This window comes from Papilio polytes, unplaced genomic scaffold (genome assembly GCF_000836215.1).
Source record: "Papilio polytes unplaced genomic scaffold, Ppol_1.0 DF824493.1, whole genome shotgun sequence".
Taxonomy (NCBI): domain Eukaryota; kingdom Metazoa; phylum Arthropoda; class Insecta; order Lepidoptera; family Papilionidae; genus Papilio; species Papilio polytes.
The window spans coordinates 472,800-496,722 of record NW_013524711.1 but is presented as its reverse complement, the minus strand read 5'-3'; the positions used below and the strand labels follow the sequence as shown (position 1 = coordinate 496,722).

Genomic DNA, 23,923 nt, shown 5'->3' with positions numbered 1-23,923 from the left:
AAAGATAGTTTCAAAACGTAGAGAGAGAAAACGTCATCTGTCAAAAATGGCGCCAAATTTAATTTTATTTTTCTGCCCTAATATAAAAAAACTTACAACAGTGTATTGAATAATTTTACCTTTCAGACCTACAAGAATATAGTTTTTAGAGTAACCAATAATTAAAAAAAATCCCAAATTCTTTCGAAATTATCCCATATTGAAAACAACCAAACTATATGCTAATTTTAACGATATGAGTTCTCGTACTTTTGACCGACTTCCCAAAAGAAGGAGGTACTCAATTCGTCTGTATGTTTTTTTTTTATGTGTGTTACGGCATAACTCCGCCGCTAGTGGACCGATTTTGATAATTCTTTTTTTATCCGAAAGGTAATGCTTGCAGGTGGGTCTCATTTTTTTGTTTGATTCTTTATTTAACATTTTTAGGATTCAAGCGAAAACGAGATAGATTTTAAGGGCCTGTCCCACCACTGGCTGATAGAATCAGCATAAAAATGACGTCACTGTCAGATAACTTTTTAGTAACAGTGGAAATCTAATATATCTTTCAATTCCTTCAAAATACATAAATTCGCTCGTAAAAGTATATTTTATGGGTTACCAAACTTATTAGCTATAGCCAATCGTCTAGCTGTTGCCCGCGACTTCGCGCAATATTAAAAAACTATTTGAGTATAAAAATCTTTAAAGTTCCAATCATATGTCATAATAAGTACAAAAATGCTTAGAATTTTAGAGGTTTTCTTATGTAAATAAACAAATTTGCAATAGTCTTTAAAAAGAGGAAAGATTTTTACATTGAAATAACTCAAAAACTACTGGGCAGATTTTAAAAATTCTTTCGCCTTTAGAAAGGTAATTAATCATTGATTAACATGAACTATATTGTTAATTTTAAGTGGGCAAAGTCGCGGGCAACAGCTAGTAAACAATAAACTAAGTTGAAGCTTTAAAGGAGTTAGTTCTGAAGTTTCAAACTCCACATAAAATCGTAGGAAGCAACTAGCTTTGATAATTTCAATTCAAAATGGGTTTAGAATTGTTTTTTTTAAGTTTTTTATGGCATTTAAAAACAAACGTCTTATAAGTTATTGTATACTTTACTAACAGACAACTATATTTTTTATATAGATATGATTGAATTACAATTATCGGATGTTATTAAGTGTCATAGCAATAGAAATAGAAAAAATACATTTTTTCAATGAAAAAAATGAACTTTCAAAGAAAAAGTTAAGATGTAACACACAATTGACTCTGTTTTATTCAAAAATAATTAAAAAATTGTCGAAAAATTGTTTTCAAACTGTCGAAGTAAAAAATTATTTTTTTTTTAGTGAAGTTTTTAGAAACATTAAATTATAAATTAATAAAAATCACTATTGAGTTAAAATTCATTACAATCATTAAATATACGTAAAATATCTGAAAAATATTAACATGATATTCAGTAGTTAGTATAGTTCACAATTTTCCGTCAAATTATAAACTAAATTCACAAAAAGGTCAATCAAAAACAATCTTTTGAGTCAATGGTATAGAAAAAATATATTTGAAGAGCATAAAAAAACTAGATAGAACTAATTTTTCAAACTAGAAACCAAATTGCTGTTAACTAAACTAAAAATTCGGTATACGTAGTTTAAAAAAACTAAAAAAAATCAACGATTTTTTTATATTCACTTTAAAGCAAAAAAAAAAAGATTTTTTTCTCAAATTCCTACAAAACTAGTTTACAATATTTACAACAAAATATTCTTATTATAATAAATGCATTTAACTTCACAATATCTATTGATTACTAATTTTAATAGAGATTCCACTCCTATTGCGATCATGATACGTAACGAGAGACTTAGACGAAAACTACATTAAAATCCACTTAGTGTAGTTTTAACGAGAGATCTATACTAAAAAAGATTTGTATTTACGTCATAAACTCAAAAACTACTGGAGTTTTTGCAAAACTACTGACATAAGACATAATTATTAATAGATTTTTATTTAATTTCATCGTAAAATCGTAAGTTTGACGTCTTTGAATGTAATTTTTTCGTGAAACAAATGGGTTTTTTTATATTTCACTTCTAGTAATAAATATACCTTATATCATTTTAAAGGTAGTTTTGAAAAAACTCCGGTAGTTTTTGAGTTTATTTCATTACATACAAATATATCATTATACTAGTACAGATAAAATTATAATTAATCAAACATGAAATTGGAAAAAATCCTACTTAATTTTTTTTCTAACCTCAAAATACATAAAAACATACAAATGACATATTTTGTGCTCATTTCCACTAAATCTACATATATTCATAATTAACACTAATTTTTTAAAACAATAAAAGCAAAAGAAACTTATCAAAACATGTCTTTCTACGTGGAGAATAAAAAAAACGTATAAAAAACACGATATAAAGTGTCTACAAGGACTAGATTTAAAAAAAATATCTCAATAAAGGACTTTCAGTATAAGAATTGGTAGTAAACGAATTGAATCCCGAAATTTGTAAAAAAAAGCAACAAAATTTACTTCAAAAGTCGTAATTAACAAAAAATTTGCAAAAAACGTCATTTTTTACCTTTTTAATTTAACAAGTGAATAACTCAGCTATATTTAAAAAAAAAAACATTAATTACTATGTTTAGGGTTAGCCATAGATGTATAACCTATAGAAGTAACTTTTTCATAGAATTTTAACATTTTAATAACGACCTGTCCCACAACTGGCTGATAGAGACAGATAGCTTAATAACGTCACTGTCGGATAAGGTAATAAAATCAGATATTTTCATCACATATTTTACACGTTGGATTGTTTAAAATTTACATTTTGGTGGAACAGGCCCTTGACTTTCTAAATGTTATTTTACAAAAATTAAAATGAGGGAAATAGCACAAAAAAAGGTTCCCTAGGTTTTTTTTCAACTTTTTACCTATAGATTACACACCTATAGTTAACTTGTAGATATTTTTTAAATATTACTCAAACAAAAACCCTAAAACCTAAGTTACAAATAATAACTAATACAGTCTTGGAATAAAAACTTTGGTTTAATTCGAGATTTTTTTCTTCTGTACGTCAAAGTATTTTAATATTGAAAAAAAAATCGAAAAAAATCATACATCTTTGGTATGTCTAACAATAAACAGTTCTAAAACCGGTTACAACTGGTTTTAACCAGTTATAACTTTAAAGGAATTAAAAAAGCCTGATTTTGCAAAAAAACAACTATTTTTTTAACATTAAAAAGGCATCTAATAAAGGAAACAATCTCATTCAATCTAAATCTCATATTTTTTATGGTTAACTTATAACCAGTTATAGTTATAACGTGATTTATAACTGGTTACAACTAACGTGCAAAGAGTAAAAAAGAAAAAAAAATTTTTTACCTTCAAAGTAAATTTCAATATAATAATGTCAAAATTAATGTCAAATCGGTATTAAAGATTTTTTCTCACTATTAGAAAAAAATGTATCAAAACATCGTGTAGTAAATTTACTAAAGATTTTATGATAATAATAAAAAAAAAAAACAAAAAAAAAATTTTTTTTGCATTTTTTTTTAAGATTTGACCGATTTCCGAAAAAAAAAATATAAAACAACAATATTCATATTTAGAGACATTTCGATGACTCCTACATAAAAGCAACAATTTTGAGATTTAATCCTTGTGCTGATTTTCAAAATTTGAAAATATTATTTTTTATATAAAAAGTTACTTAAAAAAAACAGTGTATTTTGGTTATCCATCGAATACGATAATATATAATAAGATTAATAAAGTCTTGTCTTGAAAATTTAAAATTTCAAACATACACTAGTTTCCGTAGGAGCCATCAAATTATTGACAAAAGAAAAAAATCTAATATGTATTTTTTACTACAGTGAGTATTAAATTATGATTTATCATAAACTTACATTTATTTACAATATTCAAATATTGCATTGTTTAAAAATTGCAAATGTATAATTTTGACAACCTGTCAAATTACTGTCAAAACATCACTGGTCAACTGTCAAAATAACGATTATAAACATAACATAAAAAATGCATTGTTTTTAGTTTGTATTTGTCTTAAAAACGTTATTACAATTTTATTAGAATGAGTATTCTTATTTGTAATTTAGTACACAAAAAACAAAGACATTCTGAAATGTCAAACGTCAAATTGACAGCTGTCAAAAGTGTACTGTGACAATGTTATCCGTGTTTATAAAAGTTCCGTCACTAAATGTTGCAAAACCAAAAAATATGACACGACAGTCAAAAAATGTGACAAGTGTACAAAAAACTTGACAGTACAGTGATCTTGCCATTTCCTGGAAGGAGCGTCATAATCGTTTAACCTTACTGTCAAATTTGACATGTACTGTCTAAAAAACAATTCAACCTAACCTGACACTTGACAGCTGTCAAATTTGACATTAACGCGTGTAATTAATTTCTGGCAATAGGAAAAAGCCATAAAACACTTTAATCCTTGTCTGCTATCTGTCTTTTCTTCGCTATATTGGCGAAATGTAGCCAATTAATTCGCCGATTGTTCCTTACGTCCCGTAAAAGATACTATGGACCTAATACCTTTCACTGATGTCTGAAAAAGAAACAAACATAATATTATAAATGCGAAAGTTTGGATGGATGTATGGATGGATGGATGTTTGTTAGCGTTTGTAGCATAAACGGCTAAACGGATCTCCATGAAATTTGGCATAGACGTAAATGATACTTTGGAAGAACACATTTTGTTTTTTTTTAATTTCACGTGGACGGAGTCGCGGGCCAAAGCTAATATTCAATAGCTTACACTTTAGCCCGTAACAGAGAAATTTAAAAACTTATATACCAAAGTAATCCCTATCAGTGGGATAAAAATGAGTAAAATACCTTCTTTTTAGCTCCATTTAGATAATCTTTATACATTTCTGAACGTAGATATCTTGAATAACTGTCAGATTTCATTAAATGGTATACGTGAGCCTGAAAACAATAAAAAAATATTATTTTTTATTAAAAGCAGGGCGTTCATTATTGTTATTTGACTGCTGTTATTTTATGATAATTTGTTAGAGTAAATTGTATTTTAATCCTTTCTATTAGGAATAAAAATAAAAGAAAAAGTGTTCAAAGAAATAAAAGCAGAAAGAAAGGTTGAAAGAAAAGAAGGTTAACAGATATAAAGAAATAAAGGCGAAATGAAAAGTTGACAGAAATAAATATAGAAAGAAATAAAGGTGAAATGAAAGGTTGAAAGAAAAGAAGGTTGACAGAAATAAAGATAGAAAGAAATAAAGGTGAAATGAAAGGTTGAAAGAAAAGAAGGTTGACAGAAATAAAGATAGAAAGAAATAAAGGCAAAATGAAAAGTTAAAAGAAAAGAAGTTTAACAGAAATAAAGATAGAAAGAAATAAAGGTGAAATGAAAAGTTGAAAGAAAAGAAGGTTGACAGAAATTAAGGTAAAAAATCATACAGAAGTAAAAGATTAGAAAGAAAGTGACAGAAAGAAAGATGTCTGGTACATAAAACATATGTACAAAAAATCTAACTTATATAATATATACATTATAAGGAATAACAGAATTTTTCAGTGCGTTTTTTGGTTTTTTTTCGGTACATTTGATGTTGCAATTGTAATAATTGGCTGATTCTCTGTTCCTCCTAGTTAATGTTGTAAAATTACTTTAAAACGGATAGATTTTGTGTCCAATCAAATAATAAAGTTGTTCGCCATCTTGTAATTCTTTTTTTTTATTAAAATTCGTTCGTAGTTGCTAAAAATATAAATAACATACCTGCGCTTGATCGAAGCAATATCTATCAGGTTTTCCCGACTCTACTTTCACTCGCGTCAATTCACTGGAAATATTAAACAAATAATTAAAAAAAAATATTAAAAACATCAATATAATAATTATTAAAAACTGTAATCTACTGGAACCTTTCAGAATATTTTCCAAGCTTCCAGAATATTCCAGAAAGCTCCAAAATCTTAAAGAATCTTTTACAAACAACTTCAATATGTTATTTTTTATAATTTTGCGAGTATATTTTATACTAGCTACTACTCGTGACTTTATTCGCGTAAAAAAAATATAGCCTATGTTACATACAGATAAATTACCTTTCTAATTTTAGATTTTCTAATTTCTAATTTTAGATTTCTATGAAATTTTGTCTAGATATAAAGGTTATTTTGGAAGAACACATAGGGTACTCACTTTTGTTTTTTTTTTATTTCTGGGCGGACGGAGTCGCGCGCAAAAGCGAGTAGCGAAACAAATTTTCGAACCAGTGCAATAGTTTTTGACTTATTTCAATACATACAAAAATACATATCTTTCCTCTTTATATTAGTATAGATATGATGTTAAATGATTTATAAATGGGGGGGGAGTAAAAAGGTAGGATAATATCACTATAGCACTGTTTACAATCATCCAAAAACTTCCAGACAGTTATAAAGTCTTATAGAAGTTTCTAGTACCATATAGCACCTTCCAGAATCTTCTAGAATGTTCTAGAACTCACCGACTGGCAGCATCAATGTTGACGGGGGAGGGCGCGTCCGCGGCGAGGAACTCCCTCCATATGTCCTTAGCGCGGGAAGCCACGCGTCTTATAGGGAGGGATTTCAACTCCTGGACCGCTAACCAGAATCTAGAAATACCATTATAATGTACTAAAATACTGAAAAATAGTGTATAATATATAAATAAGAATTTAAATTGATTTTAATATATAAAACGATGTAAAAACATTCTAATATATTTAGCTAATAACAAATATAGTTTCGTAATTATGTACTACAACTCTCTATAACGCGGATGATTTTTACGTTATAAGGGTTTTTCTTTAATTGTTGGGGCTATTCACGTTATAAGGGACTATTTTCGCGTTATATGAGGGTAATAATTTGCGTTACGGGGATTGAGTAAAGCCATTTGCTATACATATAATTATATTTATTTTACAGTAAACTCAAAAGCAAATAAACGCGTTCCTATAACGCGAATTCTGTATAACGCTTATAACAATTATATTAGAATTCCTTATAAAGCGAATTATGTTAAGCAATCGTGTTATATGAAGTGACAAACCCTCCTTATAACGCGAAACAGGCAGCGTTATAGGGAGATCGACAATTTAAAAAAAAAAAAAGAAAAAAGAAAAAAAAAGAAGTATACGCCAGTGCAGGAATATTTTATTAATTAACTTGTTAACAGTGGTAGAGCCCGCTTTAACATCTTCGCACTGCAGGCTTTCAGCAAATATCACGACCACACAAGACAGGCGTGAAGTGGAAGCAATTCCGCCTACAATCTGATGAGTGTGCCGGAGGCCTCAATTTAGTCCCTTTCCCTTTTCACTCCTTTCTTAAGAGGAAAGAATGGGAAGGAAAAATGGATTTGACGGTGGAGACACATAGGATGGGGAAAGTCCTCTTTATGTGAGTTTCCGTCAATGAAGGGTAGGCAGCGCTGTAATAGCAGATGTCTATGTGCAGCGGTCGCTTTCCATTTCGGTGGATTCAGGCCGCTTGCTCGTTTGCCACATTACATTATAAAAAAATTATTCATATACTACGGAGCGTCGGTGGCTCAGTGGTTTGAACACTTGACTTGTAATACAGGTCTTGGGTTCGAATCCCGCTTTACCAATGTGATTTTCGATTTTTCATATGTACATAATTTACCCGACGTTCTTACGGTGAAGGGAAACATCGTGATGCACATATCGGAGAAGAAATTCAAAGATATGTGTGAAGTCAACCCACAGTGCAGGTTGACTATGTCCTAGTCACCCTTAGGGTAGGCTCCCCCCTCAGTGGGGATATGTGAGCTGGTGATGATAACTTATATACTTACTTAAGATTCTCTCCACTGAACTCCTTATTCAGGAACTTAGCGAAGTGTTCTCTGCCCGCGGTATCATGTAATAATTCACGTAAACCAAACGCCCAGCGACGGACACGACGAGCAGGTAAGGGATCCTTACTGCAACGTTATTTAGTTATAAACTAGCTGTTGCCCGCGACTCCGTCCGCGTAAAATTAAGTAGCCTATGTATGTATCGAGATCCGTTCAACAATTTATATAACACAAACTAACAAACATACATCTAAAATATAGTATTTATTGTATTCAGTATAGCTTATCTAAATAAGATAGATTAGTTTGACAATTCTTTTGACATTTCAGTAGGAATGGGTTGTGAAATTAAAAATAAAAAAAACAATGTTTTCTCAAATTAATAATGACCTGCAGAACCATCTATATCTATACTATTATGATAAAGCGTAAACATACACTTCTTTGTTGCCTAAGATGTCAGCAATTACAACATATTTTTGAATAATTCTTTTTTTAATAAAAAACCCGACACTTGCGTCACGCTTTAGGCTATATATTTTCACGCCATTAAATTTAGGGGGTAAAAATTTTGGATAAAAACCCTAATGTGAGTAAGAGAACATAAGTTGCTGCCAACATCAAGGAAGCAAGATTGTCATCATGTCTTGTCATTTTGACATTTGCAATTGATAATTTGACAAATGTAATCAATGAAATAGAATTTTCATAATTTTATGCGTATGAAGTCGCATGGGAACAGTTAGTTTAGTTATAAACTAACTGTTACCCACGACTCCGTCCGCGTGCAATTAATCAAACTAACAAACACTATAACATTTATAATATTAAGTAAATCATACTAATATTATAAATGCGAAAGTTTAGATGGATGTTTGTTAGAGTTTGCAGCCTAAACTGCTCAACGGATCTGGATGAAATTTAGCATATATGTAGAGGATAGTCTGGAAGAACATATAAGCTACTCACTTTTGATTTTTTTTAATTCTACGCGGACGGAGTCGCGGCCGAAAGCTCGTCTTTTATAAGTTAAGTTAAATAAAAGAAGTTTGTATCCTATATTATTATTTGTTGTTAATTTTGATCACATAGGCTATTTTTTTACGCGGGCGGAGTCGCGGGCGAAAGCTAGCTAAGAAATAACATAACATACCACAGTTTCTCCTGGTCCCATAGCTCGGTGGTGTCATTAATCCATGGATTGGGCCATTCCGGTGGTGTCAAAAATGGATCATATTCCGCATATTGTTCACAGAACGATATAAACCTGAAAAATATATGAAATCTATACTATTATAATAAAGCGTAAACACACATTTCTTTGTTGCCTAAGATGTCAGCAATTACAACATATTTTTGAATAATATTTTCTTTAATTAAAAGCCCTACACTTACGTCATGCCTTAGGCTATACATTTTCACGCCATTAAACGTAGAGGGTAAATATTTTGGATAGAAACCCTACTGTTGGAAAGAGAGCATAAGTTGCTGCCAACATCAAGGAAGCAAGATTGCCATAGTAAGGTAATTGGTATTTTGACATTTGCAATAAAGAATTTGACAAGTGCAAACAATAAATTAATAATTTTATGCAGATAAAGCCGCATGCGATCAGCTAGTCCTTAATAAAAATTCTAAACCATGTCTAAAACACCTGGTACGTGACAGACTTCATCCGCAAAATATTATGAAAATTTTATTTTAGTTTAAATTCTATTTATCTAGTAAAAAAATAGCAAGAATAAGAAATATACTAGCTTTCGCCTTCGACTCCGTTCGCGTGGAATTAAAGACATTGAGTAGTCTATGTGTTCTTCCAAACTATCCTCTACATATATACTAAATTTCATCGAAATCCGTTAAGCAGTTTAGGCTACACTCTAACAAACATCCATCCATCCAAACTTTCGCATTTACGAGTACAATATTAGTAAGATTTCTAATTTTTGCCATTTTTTATTGGGTGTATTAGACCTGGTACAAGAACTGAAATACAAAAATCCAATAAAAACCTCTCTTTACAATATTATTATAGATTTTACTAGTTTTAGTGGGGATATCCATCCATACTTACATATCAGCAACTTTACTGACGCGAACATTCCTTCTTTCCAAACGCGTCTTCAGCACAGCCACCTGCCTCCGAGCTGCCTCCAACTGCTGTTCTAAGTTCTCTTCTGGCTCCTTCTCTACCACAGCTGAAGTCTCACCTATAAAGAAAATAACACTTAGGGCTTGTCCCACAACTGGCTGATAGAGACACAGATAGCTTAATGACGTCACTGTCAGATAAGGGAACAAAATCAGATATTTCCATCACATTTACACGTTGGGTCAAAAATTTGAGGGGACAGGCATTAACTGTTGCTCCCGACTTCGTCTGCGTGAAATTAAAAATCTCTATGTTATTCAATAATATAGCTTTCTTATTTATTGCAATACATACAAAAATAAAAAAAATCTTTATTAGTATAGATAATCCTTTTTTTTATGACAAACTAGCTTTCGCTCGCGACTCCGTCCGCGTGGAATTGAAAAGAACAAAAGTGTATAGCCTATGTTTTCTTCCAGACTAACCTCTATACCAAATTTCATCGCAATCCGTTCAGTCTAGGCTATAAACTCCAACATCCATCCATCTAAACTTTCGCATTTATAATATTAGTAAGATGACAATGAAAGCCTACGCTAAGCTAAGACGCTATTAAACTTAAGGGGTAAATAAATTGGAAAAATCATGCGGGAAAGGGAAAAAAACTACAAGCTGACAAAGAAGCAAGATTGCTGGTAACGGTAATTGTTATCCAATGTCAAAAGGTTTTTTCGCTATTAATGGCGAAACCTTTCTATATCTATACTAATATTACAAACAGGAACAATTTGTAGTTTTGTATGTATTGAAATAACTCAAAAACTACTGGGGCAATTTTCAAAAACTCTTTCACCATTAAAAAGGTAATTTATCTGCGAGTAACATAAGCTATATTTTGTATATTTTTTTAATTTCACGCGGGCGAAGTCACAAGCAACAGCTAGTCACTATAAAATAGGAGTTTCAAAGTAACATCAAGGGTTATGAGTAACTTCTGTTCTACTTCTTAAAGAAGATAAAATTCTTACCATTTTCTTTAACAGCATTTATTTCTGCATTCTTTTGGATTTCTTCTTCACTTTCTTGAGGATTTGTGATAGTTACTATCGGATTAGTCTGAAAATAAACATTCAAGCTTATCTTATAAAGGGGTAAACAGATACTCAACCGAGAATATAAAAACCCTCGTCTTTACATCATTAGTTCAATAATTAGCAATATTACTTTTCTATTTATATTTCTGGATAGATTATTCATAAATTAAAAAATGTTTCCCGTTGGGCCGTTGACCATATGGTCGTCCCAGATGGAATTTTCTTTTGACTCAGATGTATTTAAAGAATGATTTAATCCAATGGGAATGATTTCCCATTATATTCATCGATAATCCGAACGGTCCAACGGGAAACTTTCATATTTTCAAGTATTTTAATTAAACAATACTTCGTAAGTTCTTACAATCTGACGAACGTCATTTTAATAGTTAATTTAAGTATTATTTAAGACGCTGTTAGAAATATCAATTTTGTCAACGGACTTCTGAAACGACATTTATACCGTCTTAATAATAAGACCACTATACTCAAAATTGCATTAAAAATATGACATCCGTTAGATTACAAGCGTATACAAAGCGAAGTAATTGGTGATATTGCTTAAATTAAAAAACTACCCGGTAGTTTTTGAGTTTTTTTAAAGTATACCAACATTTTTGTAATTTTTATCTTAAACATCGATAAGCGACGAGTTTTTTGTAGAAAAAATATGTTACCAACACACTAAAATCAAAAACTCACATATTTTTCTCTAAACTCGGTAGTTTTTTTAATTACTCGTATTTCTTGACAATCGAATAAACCCTTAAATGCATGATGCATTAATCATTTCTTCCTTGCCATTGCTTAAAAAAAAAAACAAAAAAAAGTTTTTTCAAGATAGTCTACTGAGAGACTATTTGAAAAAACATTTTTTTAATTTTTTCCCCATAATCTATGTTCAATTCACTACCAGATTAATTTTTTGGTATTTAAAAAGAAAAAATCATGCATTTAATGGTAAAGGTGTCAAAATGTGTTGTATTTTTTATGTTTTTTACTTCAATTTTTTTTTGACCGACTTCCCAAAAGAAGGAGGTACTCAATTCGTCTGTATGTATTTTTTTAATTTTTTTTTATGTGTTACGGCATAACTCCGCCGCTAGTGGACCGATTTTGACAATTCTTTTTTTATCCGAAAGGTAATGCTTGCAGGTGGGTCCCATTTTTTTGTTTGATTTTTTTTAATTATATTATGCTGTAATAATAATTATGTGATAATAATTACCTTTATATTATGCTGTAACAATAATTCTTGACATTGTCTCATTCTCCGCGCTTTTAGTGCATTTATACGAGAAAGTTTCTTCGGATCCAATTCCGTTGTATTAACGCAGCCAGGCTGTAAAATTACATGAACTGAGACCCCCTAACTTTGACCCCTAACTTTTAACTGACCCCATACAGGGTCGAAAAGACCTCGTTGGGGGTCCCGAAATTTTTAAAATAACAAAAATTAATGAAATTTAAACATTCAAACGTATGTAAATCGATTATTTTCCGTTTTTACTTTTTTTTATAACATTAGATGGCAAACGAGCAAGCGACAACCTGAAACCGCCAAAATGGCGAAGCGTCCGCTGCCCATAGACATCCGCAATTGCAGATGCGTTGCCTACCCTTATACGACGGAGGAGGAGACTTACATAAAGATATTTCCCCTTCCTATGCATTTCCTCCACCGTCAAATCCCCTTCCTCTTCCCAACCTCTCCTTATAAGAAAAGGGCGGTAAAGAGAAAGGGACTTAAATTAGGCCTCCTGCACCACACTCATCAGACGAAACACGGAATTGCGTCCATTTCACGCCTATCTTCTGTGTGGTCGTGGTATTGGGGGCGAGCCCTGCAGTGCTGTTAATTTAATAATTTAATTTATAATTGTATATCTACTGCATTACGACTGAAAATGATATTTTTAAAATAAGACCCCCAATAGGGGGTGACACACAATAGTGTGACCCCCTAATTTCGGTAGTATTTAGAAAAAAGGACGGATAATAATTAATTTAGATACATTTGAATGTTTTAATTAACATTAATTTTTGTTACTTTATGAATTTCGGGACCCCCTACGAGGTCTTTTCGACCCTGTATGGGGTCGGTTAAATTAGTAACTTACCATAGGTCTATGAACATCCCAGAACGCCCTTTCTTGACTGTCCAGTACTTTCCTCTCTAATTTATCTCTTTTCTTATCAACCTGAAATTAAATAAATCATTATCAATATTAAAGAAACTTCAATATTTATTTTCATAGACAACTAGTTTACGCCCGCGACTGTCCGCGTGGAATTAAAATAAAAGTGAGTAGCCTATGTGTTCTTCCAGACTATCCTCTACATCTATGCCAAATACTATCCAGATCCGTTTAGCAGTTTAGGCTACAAACTCTAACAAACATACATCCATCTAAACTTTCGTATTTAAATATTAGTATAGATGGAAATCGTTAGAAAATTACAATCACATTCATTATCAACTTGCCCTTATCCCTTATAGAGGGTCGGCACAGTATGTGCTGCTCTTCCATACATCTCTATCAGCCGTCATGTCTGAATCCACTCCTTTTTTAAGCATATCCTCCTTCACACAATCCATACTTTCTTCTGTCTTCCTCTTCCTTTGTAGCCACATTCAATCTTAACGTCCCCATCGTCTCGTCGCATAACATGTCCATACCACGCTAACCTTTAGAAAATTACACATTGGGGAATTTAAATCCATGATCTGTAAACAATAAAAAACTACCAACCTTACTCTGAGCCTCAGCCTGCATGAAAATAAATTCCCATTTCCTACTAAACATCTTCTGTAAACGAGCGAGGGATTCCGCCTCATAGTCCGCTAGTTCTAGACGCGCTTTATTCTGCATTGTTCTCTTACACAAGTATACCGCATAATCTGTGTTTTCAGGCTCCCATTGGTTGGACGGCCAGAAATACGGCGTCTGGAACCTAAAGAACTACCTATTATATGGGGTCTAACAGACCCGGTATATTAAAATGGATGGACCTTGAAGGAAATCATAATATATATGGTTTCAAAAGAATATTAACAGAAATATTTGTCTGGTATAAGAAGGAAATCGTAATATATGAGGTCTAATAGACCTGGTACATTAAAATTTTTTGGAACTTGAATGAAATCGTTATATAGATGGTTTTAAAAGAATATTAAAAGAAGTATATGATCTGGTTTCAGTAGGAAATCGTAATATATGGGGTCTAATAGACCTTGTATATTAAAATGTATGGAACTTGAATGATATCGTCATTTAGAGAGATTAAAAGAATATTTAGAGAAATATGTGGTATAGTGTCAGCAGCAAATCGTAATATATGAGGTCTAATAGACCTGGTATATTAAAATGTATTGAACTTGAATGAAATCGTTATTTACAGAGTTTAAAAGAATATTTAGAGAAATATGTGGTATAGTGTCAGCAGCAAATCGTAATATATGGGGTCTAACAGACCTTGTATTTTAAAATGTTGGAAACTTGAAGAAAATCGTTATACAGGGGGTTTAGAAGAACTTGAAAACTCGGAAATTGAAGGAAATTATAAAAAAGTCAGCAACCTTGCTTTCTTGATAACAGCTTGTAGCTTTTGTCCCTTTCCCCCATTAAGGTTTTTTCCAATTTATTTATCCCCTATGTTTACTAGCATGAAAATATTTAGCCTATAGTGTGTCGTAAGTGTATTGTATTTTATTAAAGACCACCATTAGCAAGGTAAAAAAAAAATTATAATTATCCCAGTAGTTTTTGAGTTATTCCAATACAAAAATAAATATCTTTCCCCTTAATATTAGTATAGATTACTCACCTATAATATGTATTATCATTCTTAACGGTGAGATAATGGTCATCTATTGGGAACATATATCCATGTGCTGCGAGCAAATGTGCCAAATGTTGAGCCTCCCCGCTCTCCTCCAGTCTAAAGTGACGCATTATCCACGCAACCAAATCTGAACCGGTGAAAACCTGAAAAGTTTCTATATTAAAACACTAAATAGATATATAAACACTATTATAATCATACTATTGTCTATGGTTGATTAGTTAAAACTATACTATTATAATAAAGCGTGTACACACACTACTTTGTGGCTTAAGATGTCAGCAATCACAGCATATTTTTGAAAAATTATTTCTTTAATAAAAAACCCTACAGTTACTTCATGTTTGAGGCTATATATTTTCACGCTATTAACCTTAAGGGGTAAATAAATTAAATAAAAACCATAATGTAGGAAAGAGACCATAAGTTGCTGCCAACATCAAGAAAAAGGTTGCTAAGATTTGTCATGTCATGTCATTTTGACATTTGCTATTGATAATTTGACAAATGTAAACAATTATATAAAATTTTCATAATTACATGCGGATGAAGCCGCATGGGAACAGCTAGTAAACCATGCATATAAAATATCAAAATAATCATACTTCATACTAATATTATAAATGGGAAAGTTTAGATGGATGGATGGTAGAGTTTGTAGCCTAAACTGCTGAACGGGTCTCGATAAAATTTGGCATAGAAATAGAGGATAATCTGGAAGAACACATAGACTACTCACTTTAGTTTTTTTTTAATTCCGCGAGGACGGAGTCGCGGGCGAAAGCTAGTATCATTATAAATGCGAAAGTTTAGATGGATGTTTGTTAGAGAAAATAAAAAAATTCAACTTACCGAAGGTATTTTACTCATGAAACTCTTTACAGTTTTGACAGGCACTCCTGTGTTCTCATCTTGCATCTTCTCAACAATGGCTTCCATCTGGAAATGTCAAACATATATATTATGAAAAACTATAATTATCTTAGATTCTATCACCACTAGCTATGGTTTTATGACTCCTAACTATGGTTCTATGACCCTATAAAAGTAATTTTGACAGTGGTAGAGCCCGCTTTTACATCTTCGCACGAATGGGTCGCCCGGTGTAATGACCACACAGAAAACAGGCGTGTGGAAGTAACTCCGCCTACAGTCTGATGAGTGTAGTGCCGGAGGCCTAATTTTAGTCCCTTTCCCTTTCCACCCTTTTTTTAAGAGGAAGGGATGTGAAGGAAAAGTGGATTTGATGGTGGAAGAGAAGCTCAGGAAGGGGAAAAATCCTCTTTATGTGCGCCTCCTCCTCTGTCAATTAAGGGTAGGCAATCCATCGCAGCAGTGGTTGCTTCACCATTTTGGTGGATTTCGGTGGCCACTTGCTCGTTTGCCACCTTTATGTATAAAAAAAGTATACGTTCTAATAGTATATATAATAGTATATGGTTCTTTGACCCCTTACTATGTTTAATTTATATGATTACATGACAACTAACTTAATAACACAATTACAGAGAAAAGTAGAAAATAAGACACAAATTTGTTTTTTGTTTTTGTTTTTTGTTAAAAATTTGTAAAGGGTCCTCCTTTTAATTTAGTATGATTGTTTTTGTTTTGTTTCTATTAATTAATATAATATTTTTTATCTCTTTATGATGTCTCATTTTTGTTTGATGTGATTTTTTTTTCTTTTTAAACATGTAATTTTTTTTCTGTATAAGTATGTAATTAGTACGGCCGGTTACCCTAATTAAGCTATATGTTACTTGAGTGCGAAGAAGCCAGCTGAAAATCAGCGCAGGAACGGTTTATTCCGTCCTGCATACGCTGAGCTGGCTACCTTTTGCCACGATTGTTTTCTTTAGAATAAGTTCTTTTATGTAATTTCTATTTTGTGGCAATAAATACATATTCTTTCATTCATTCAAAACCTTTAAATTAGCCAATAAGTGCATAAATACATTATCAGAACCAATTTATTAAAGTTAGTTTCCTTAAGCTATGTACATCATACTTCATACTAATATTATAAATGCGAAAGTTCAGATGGATGGATGTTAGAGTTTGTAGCCTAAATAACTTAACAGATTTCAATGAAATTTGGTATAGACGTAAAGATGTATGGAAGAACACATAGGCTACAATTTTTTTTGTAATCCAACGTGGTTAGAGTCGCGGGCGAAAGCTAGTAAATTATAAAGCTCCAAACGAGATTATGTTGCATTTTAGTATTTTTTATTTAGCTTAGTTAACCATACCTTTTTATAAATCAGATAGTTTGGTGATTCTTCCGGTGATGGTATTGTGGACATCAACGCTTGTACATTCGGTGGCAGGTTGGCAATAGCTACTTCTTTCTTCTCCTTCTCTTTGTGGATATCTTTTTCTTCTTTTATGCATTTCGACTCTCTGTTAAGAAAGGTTTTATAAATAAAGTGTAACTCAAAGTTGGTTTTATTTAAAGGGGAAATCATACTTCTTACTAATGTTATAAATGCGAAAGTTTACATGGATGAATGGATGTTTGTAAACGTTTGTAGCCTAAACTGCTGAACGGATCTCCATGAAGTTTGGCACAAGTTTAGAGCATAATCTGGAAGAACACATAGGCTACTTTTTATCCCGGGAATAGTTACGGTTCCCGTGGGATTCATTAATTTAATTTTATTAATGTTTACTTGATCATTCTGCAACGGTTTAACATATCTTACTGAAATTCGGCACAGATATAAAACAAAGTCTGGAGTACACTTGGTATAAGCTTCAAACCCCGAGAAATGTCCAGTTCCCGAGGGATATGTAGCTTTTTGTAATTTATATGGTTTATATGTTTTCTAATACCACGAGGACGAAGTCGCGGGCAACAGCTCGTATATTATAAATGTGAAAGTTTAGATGGATAGATGTTTGTTAGTTGTAGCCTCTGCTGAATGGATCTCGATGTAATTTGGCATAGATGTAGAACATATAGGCTATTTACTTTTGGTTTTATTTTAATTTCAAGATGAAGTTACAGCCAAAAACTAACATGTTTATAAATATGAATGTTTGGATGGATATTATTTAATATCTCTAAAATGGCTTAACAGATGTCAATTTTGCACAGATATAGAACATTCTAGAACATATAGGCTATTAAGTTTGTTAAATTCTGTGCGAACAATATCTTAGGTAAAATCTAGTATTCTTATAAAGTTCATCTTGAAAGGAAACCTATCTACTTCTGCCTTTGGCAACAGCTTATATAGTATTCTCATATTTAACTGTAAAATTAAATTGATATCACCACCTCACTATTCACCCCCACCTAGGGGCTTAGAGGCTAACCTAAGTTAGTGACTAGGCCATAGTCAATGTTGCCCCACTGCGGATTGACTTTACACATATCAGTGTATTTCTTAGATATCAGCAGGTTGCATCATGTTTTCCTTCACCATAGGAACGTCAAGTAAATTATGTACATATGAAAATCTAAAATCATATTGGTATGGCGGGATTTCATAAGACCAGTAGATTACAAGTCGTAAACCCCTGAGCCACTGATGTTTAGATTGATGTACAGTTATGAACTGTTAATTGACCTATATTTAACAGGAAGTGATAAAAAACGCGCCAGAAATACAAACCTAGAGGGTCCTTGTTGAATGGCTTTCTGCCCGACCTTTTCCGACGAATTCATCGTAACCATTTTAGTATTTGAATCAATACAGTTTACAACTAATACTAATTCACAATTCCCATATTTAATACTAACTTCAGCTTTTACACTAGAATCGTTTAAACGCGTTTTTTTCATTTATTTAGATAAATTAATGCATGTTTATGTTGATTAAATTTTATTTTATCGCTTTCGCGTAATATGCACTTCCGAAGGTTTACTGTATTGAGTACACAAACACCCGATTTTAAATAGGAACTTGTTATTTATTTAACAATTAAAATTAAATAGTGATTTTTAGTTTATTATTTATTGAATAAAATTGTTAAAATACTACTAATTCAATTCCATAACACATAAGCACAGAGAGTCACACCCTTTTCACAATATTTAAACACCAATTCCTTACAATAAGCATATTGTTTTATTCATGAAAACTTAATTTATCGGCGAACAAAACTGAAATTCTTACATTTTTCACAAATACTACGAAATGTCAAAGAACCAACGCCATTAATCATTTCTACTATTTTTTTTAAACGAAAGTGGTCCATGTTAGAAAGAGAAAGCAAATATAACGACACTCGTACGTAAAAGAGACAGATAGAATAGGCAACTACTAACCGACAAAATTAAATATGTGGTTCAACACTTGAAAATAAACGATTTAAATGACCTACTTAAATTAGATCGATTCAATAGAAGAAATCTCACGAATGGCGCATGTGTTTATGTTAGATTTTATTGAGCGCTTTATTTAGTGCTATTTTTAGACTGTTGTGATTCAGTTGAGAGGAAAATTGCAATTTGTTCGGCTTAAGTTGGTTTATTTACTTCGAATAATATTAATTAACTTGGAATGTTATGAAGATTAAATCAAGTGTTACTTATTAACAGAGTTATGTCAATAGATTTATAGATGGCAGCACTTTGTGGTGAAACTCATAATTCAAAAGTAACATCGAATTCGTTAATTATAATTAATATTAGATTGTTAAATTAATTTGCGTACCGTTATTTCGACTTAATCAAACATTTAATGATAACACCTTATTCACTAATAATACATCAAGAGAACAACAAAATTAAAAGTGTGTCTGATAACGTTATAAAAGGCGCGAACTATCTCGCTGTTCAAATTAAATACTCTATTCTATTTTTAAATTAAACCTACAGTTTCACTTTCCACATTATTTATCCTTCGATTGTTATATTATTAACATAAAAGCCTGAAGGAAGAAAATGCAAATAGCAAAAATGTGGCAGGATAGACGTAAAGCAAAGATGCATCTTTAAAAAAAAGTTCAGAGAAGACAGCTTATACTCAAGAATAAAATCACGGCTATATTTGAATTAATTATAAAATAACATTAAATTAATAAATAACGAGTTACAGAAACCCCCTCAACTCAGGCGAAATCAACAAGTGACGCACGTAAGTGTAGCCTAGGCAGATCCAAGAAATAGGAAGTGTTAGTAAAAGTGAATCCCAAAAATAATTGTTTCCATGAGGATTATAAAAATCATTCTTAAATTCTTAACTTCTCATATTCTAAATAAAATTTTTATTGTTTACAATTGTCAAATTTTCAATTGCAAATGTCAAAAAATTACCGTACCATGGTAAACTTGCTTCCTTGATGTTGGCAGCTTGTATTGTATGTCCTTTTTCTCACATCAAGGTTTTTTCCAATTTATTTACCCCCTAAGTTTTACAACGTGATAATACATAGCCTAAAGCGTGACGTAAGTGTAGGGCTTTCTATTAAAGAAAGAACTATTCAAAAATATGCTGTAATTGCTGATATCCTACGCTATAAAGTAATGTCTGTTTACGCTTCATTATACGAAAATAAGTATAGATTTTAGGTAGATATAGATAAAACTAATAAAACGACAATCCTTTATGTCAAATAAACAGGTTGTCTCTGGTCGAATATTTTCGGAATGTCAAGGTCGAAAGTGAACGTGGCATGGTAGATGTCACGGACCATAAGCCACTGGAATGTACATAATACACATGCGTCTACAAATTGAGAATCTTCAATCAATATCGATGAAGAAAAAGTTAATGTAAATAAAACGTAATGTCGAAGTCCTTTGTCTATAAACTTTTCGTTTTGTATTAGAATTAACTAAATTATGCTATGAAAGGTAACTTTTATTTAATAGGTTAAAAGGTATTTATAAAGAGGATTTTTTATTTTGTATTTTTGTATGTATTGAAAGTTATTTCTAATTGAGTTACTCAAAAACTACTGGGCCGATTTTAAAAATTCTTTCACCGTTAGAAAGGTGATTTATCTGTGAGTTACATAGGCTGTTTTATTAATTTTTAAGTTTACGCGGGCGTAGTCGCGAGCAACATCTAGTTACTAATAACTTCCAGTCTATAAATCTATCGTAACAACTTACTAAATGACATCAGTTGTAACATGGTATTTATTATTCCTAAGTAGGCAATCCACAGTTACGTATAAAACATGCTTGTTTTGATTAAAAAAGTAAAACATTTTATCGAACAGATAAAGAAACCTGGATTTCCTGTTTTTATTTTACAATCACTATTGACATTAAGGCTTTATGTTACTGGCCATATTTACTGTAACATTAAAAACAACTAGAAAATAAAAGTTGTCTCTGCCGGCTCTACAAGGTCACTTCCAGTTATAACAGTTCCGTGTACAAATACAAAATTAAAATGTTGTATTATTTTGAATTTCAAATTATGTGTTAAAATTAAAAACCAGTTGAAAAATCTGATTAGAATTTCGTCTTTTTCATCCGTAGCCTTCTTTTTACTGGTATGACAGAAGCTATTTTGGCGGGAACCACAGATAATATATCATTTCGTTTTGATTATCCAAAATGTTATTCCTGTACCTCTGATTTGCAGTTTTTATTTATTTTATTTATTAATTATTGTTATTTATTTTCGACTTTCTTACGATGAAAGAATTGCTGTTATGTGGCCTAGTCTAAAAGATCTGTGTTTGACGATTATTATTCTATACTGCAAATATTTAAAAATAGAACACTAAGCATATTCTAATTTTAATTAGTTATTACAGTTTATTGTGTATTTAAATTAAATCAAACTCGTTCTTAGCGGGAACAAAAGTCAATTCCTTGTGCGGAGGTCATTTACTTTCAAAATGGCGAGGCGAGCGGCTCCGCTAACCCTTTCCCTGTCAATGATCTTAGCTCACCATAGACTACGTTATATACAGAGAGTTCAAATAATGGCGGGAAATTACATCTGAGAACAGATGGTGCCAATACACAGACGATGTTACGCGACAAAAAGAAAATTAAAAGCCTACCTCTCAGGGTAATAATTAATATTGAAAGAGTGCAAACGCGCGGCGGGAACACCCATAATCGACGGCCATAGACAACTGCTATTTGAGAAGCCATTGAGAAACAAGTATAATTTTCTGCTTTACAATACCAGAATGCGCTTTTCGTTACGTTTGAATCTAAGATATTGTATTAGTAATCTAATCTATGTATATCTATATTGTATACGTACTAATATAATAAAGCGTAAACACCCACTTTGTTATGTAGGATGTCAGCAATCACAGCATATTTTAAAATAATTGTCTTTTTAATAAAAATCCCTACACGCTAATAAATTTAGGGGGTAAATAGATTTAAAAAAAACCGTCATACGGTGAAGGGACAAAAGCTACAAGTAATTGTTATCCAATGTCAAAGGCCTTCGTTGTTTAAATATATATAATATAAAATTTTAAGAAATGTAAATAATAAAATACAGTTTTTATAATGTCAGGCGAATAAAGCCGCACGGGAACAGCTAGTTTAAACTATATAATCAAACGAAGTCGTAAGTTATAATTTCTTATTGTAGCTGTCTGTATTTGCCTTGCTCTGTGTTTCACCAACTTAATGCAGGAATGCGATGTCTAAAGATACTTACAATTTATTATAACTGCGGTAAACTGTGAATACCAAATGGTTGTGTTATCCATATCTATATCTATACTATTATAATAAAGCGTAAACACACACTTCTTTGTTGCCTAAGATGTCAGCAATTACAACATATTTTTGAATAATTCTTTTTTTAATAAAAAGCCCTACACTTACGTCATGCTTTAGGCTATATTTTCACGCCATTAAATTTAGGGGGTAAATATTGTGGATAAAAACCCTAATGTGACAAAGAGACCATAAGTTGCTGCCAACATCAAGGAAGCAAGATTGCCATAGTAAGGTAATAGGTATTTTGACATTTTCAATTGAGAGTTTGACAAATGCAAACAATAAATGTGTAATTTAACAGTTAGTATATAATAAAAATTGAGTGTCTGTTTGCATTATGAAAAGGAAAATTCCAAATTTCAGGAAGATGATGGATTCGCGTTGCTGATAACGAAAATCGCATTTAAAAAATGTTTTTCTGTCTGTCCGTAAGTCGCGTTTATTCCGGGTAATCTCCGAAACGGCTGGGCCGATTCCGACCGGAATTTCACTGAAGGGTAGCTGATATAGACTTGCATGTTATAGGCGATTTTTTAGAAGTCGCGGACAACAGCTAGTATATACAAACCTTTATCCGCAGATTAGCTATTGTTTTCAATCATTCCCAAAAGAAGGTTATAAAATCGTCTGTATGTATTAACCATAAACAATCGAAGTGACAGTTTCTATTTTTTAAATGCATTTATTTATGGTTTTTATGTACTTTTGCGTGTATAATTTACGCTATAATTACTTGGTAAATGAACAATAAATATCCATTTAATATCGTCTATAGTAGGTATCTAAAATTTCGTTTTTTTTCTACATTCTAAAGCTTTCTGATCGACGTTCCGCGGTGTGATGTGACCAGCTGTCTGGTGCTGTTGTAACATATTATTACGCAGCAAAGTAACTAAATTCTGTAACCTTTATATAAAAATTATCAAGTTCTTAAGTAAATCTTTATAAAGATGTTTATAATCAAGATAAAATAAATATAACAAGGTTACACCGACCAAAGCTGCTTGATACTGACCGATTACCATCGATATAATCAACACTTCAACACAAATTGATACTTTCGAGAAGTATTACGATAATTCACGCATTGATGTAATCGACACCACTCTAGATAAGCCGATAGAATAAAGGTTATTAAAACCTTGGTTTAACACGTTTACTACGACAAGTCAAATCATAATTCTGGCGGGCCAAAATGTGCCCCCAATGATAATGCCACCAGTGCATGGTAGGTCTTTCTAGACCCAGCACTAGGATAGACTAAATTGCTATAACTTTGTGGAACCATTATGTATACATCTGAGATAATCGTTTCGAACTGTTTTTTTTAAACAATAAGGTG

General features: G+C 31.7%; 1 protein-coding gene across 1 annotated transcript; it reads right to left on the bottom strand.

Annotated features, from left to right (window-relative positions):
* Positions 1 to 3,582: 3,582 nt before the first annotated feature.
* On the bottom strand, positions 3,583 to 19,079 carry LOC106102909 (regulator of G-protein signaling 7-like). Its single transcript, XM_013282564.1, has 15 exons — positions 18,542 to 19,079; positions 17,174 to 17,324; positions 15,774 to 15,860; positions 14,904 to 15,064; positions 13,829 to 14,030; positions 13,196 to 13,276; positions 12,304 to 12,417; positions 11,010 to 11,097; positions 9,964 to 10,099; positions 9,043 to 9,156; positions 7,887 to 8,015; positions 6,550 to 6,678; positions 5,814 to 5,877; positions 4,907 to 4,999; positions 3,583 to 4,613 (listed from the first exon to the last, which is right to left on the bottom strand). The coding sequence occupies exons 1-15, from the start codon at positions 18,709 to 18,711 to the stop codon at positions 4,548 to 4,550; spliced, it is 1,785 nt and encodes a 594-aa protein (XP_013138018.1). The 5' UTR covers positions 18,712 to 19,079; the 3' UTR covers positions 3,583 to 4,547.
* Between the last annotated feature and the right edge of the window lie 4,844 nt (positions 19,080 to 23,923).

What these genes read in the sequence shown, in the direction of transcription:
- LOC106102909 (XM_013282564.1), bottom strand. Translation starts at nt 18,711, where the DNA reads ATGAAAAAAACGCGTTTAAACGATTCTAGTGTAAAAGCTGAAGTTAGT. An exon ending in GTCAGTAAAGTTGCTGATAT is followed by an intron (nt 9,157 to 9,963) that starts GTAAGTATGGAT and finishes TATATTTTTCAG; the next exon opens with GTTTATATCGTTCTGTGAAC. An exon ending in TGGGACCAGGAGAAACTGTG is followed by an intron (nt 8,016 to 9,042) that starts GTATGTTATGTT and finishes ATAACGTTGCAG; the next exon opens with TAAGGATCCCTTACCTGCTC.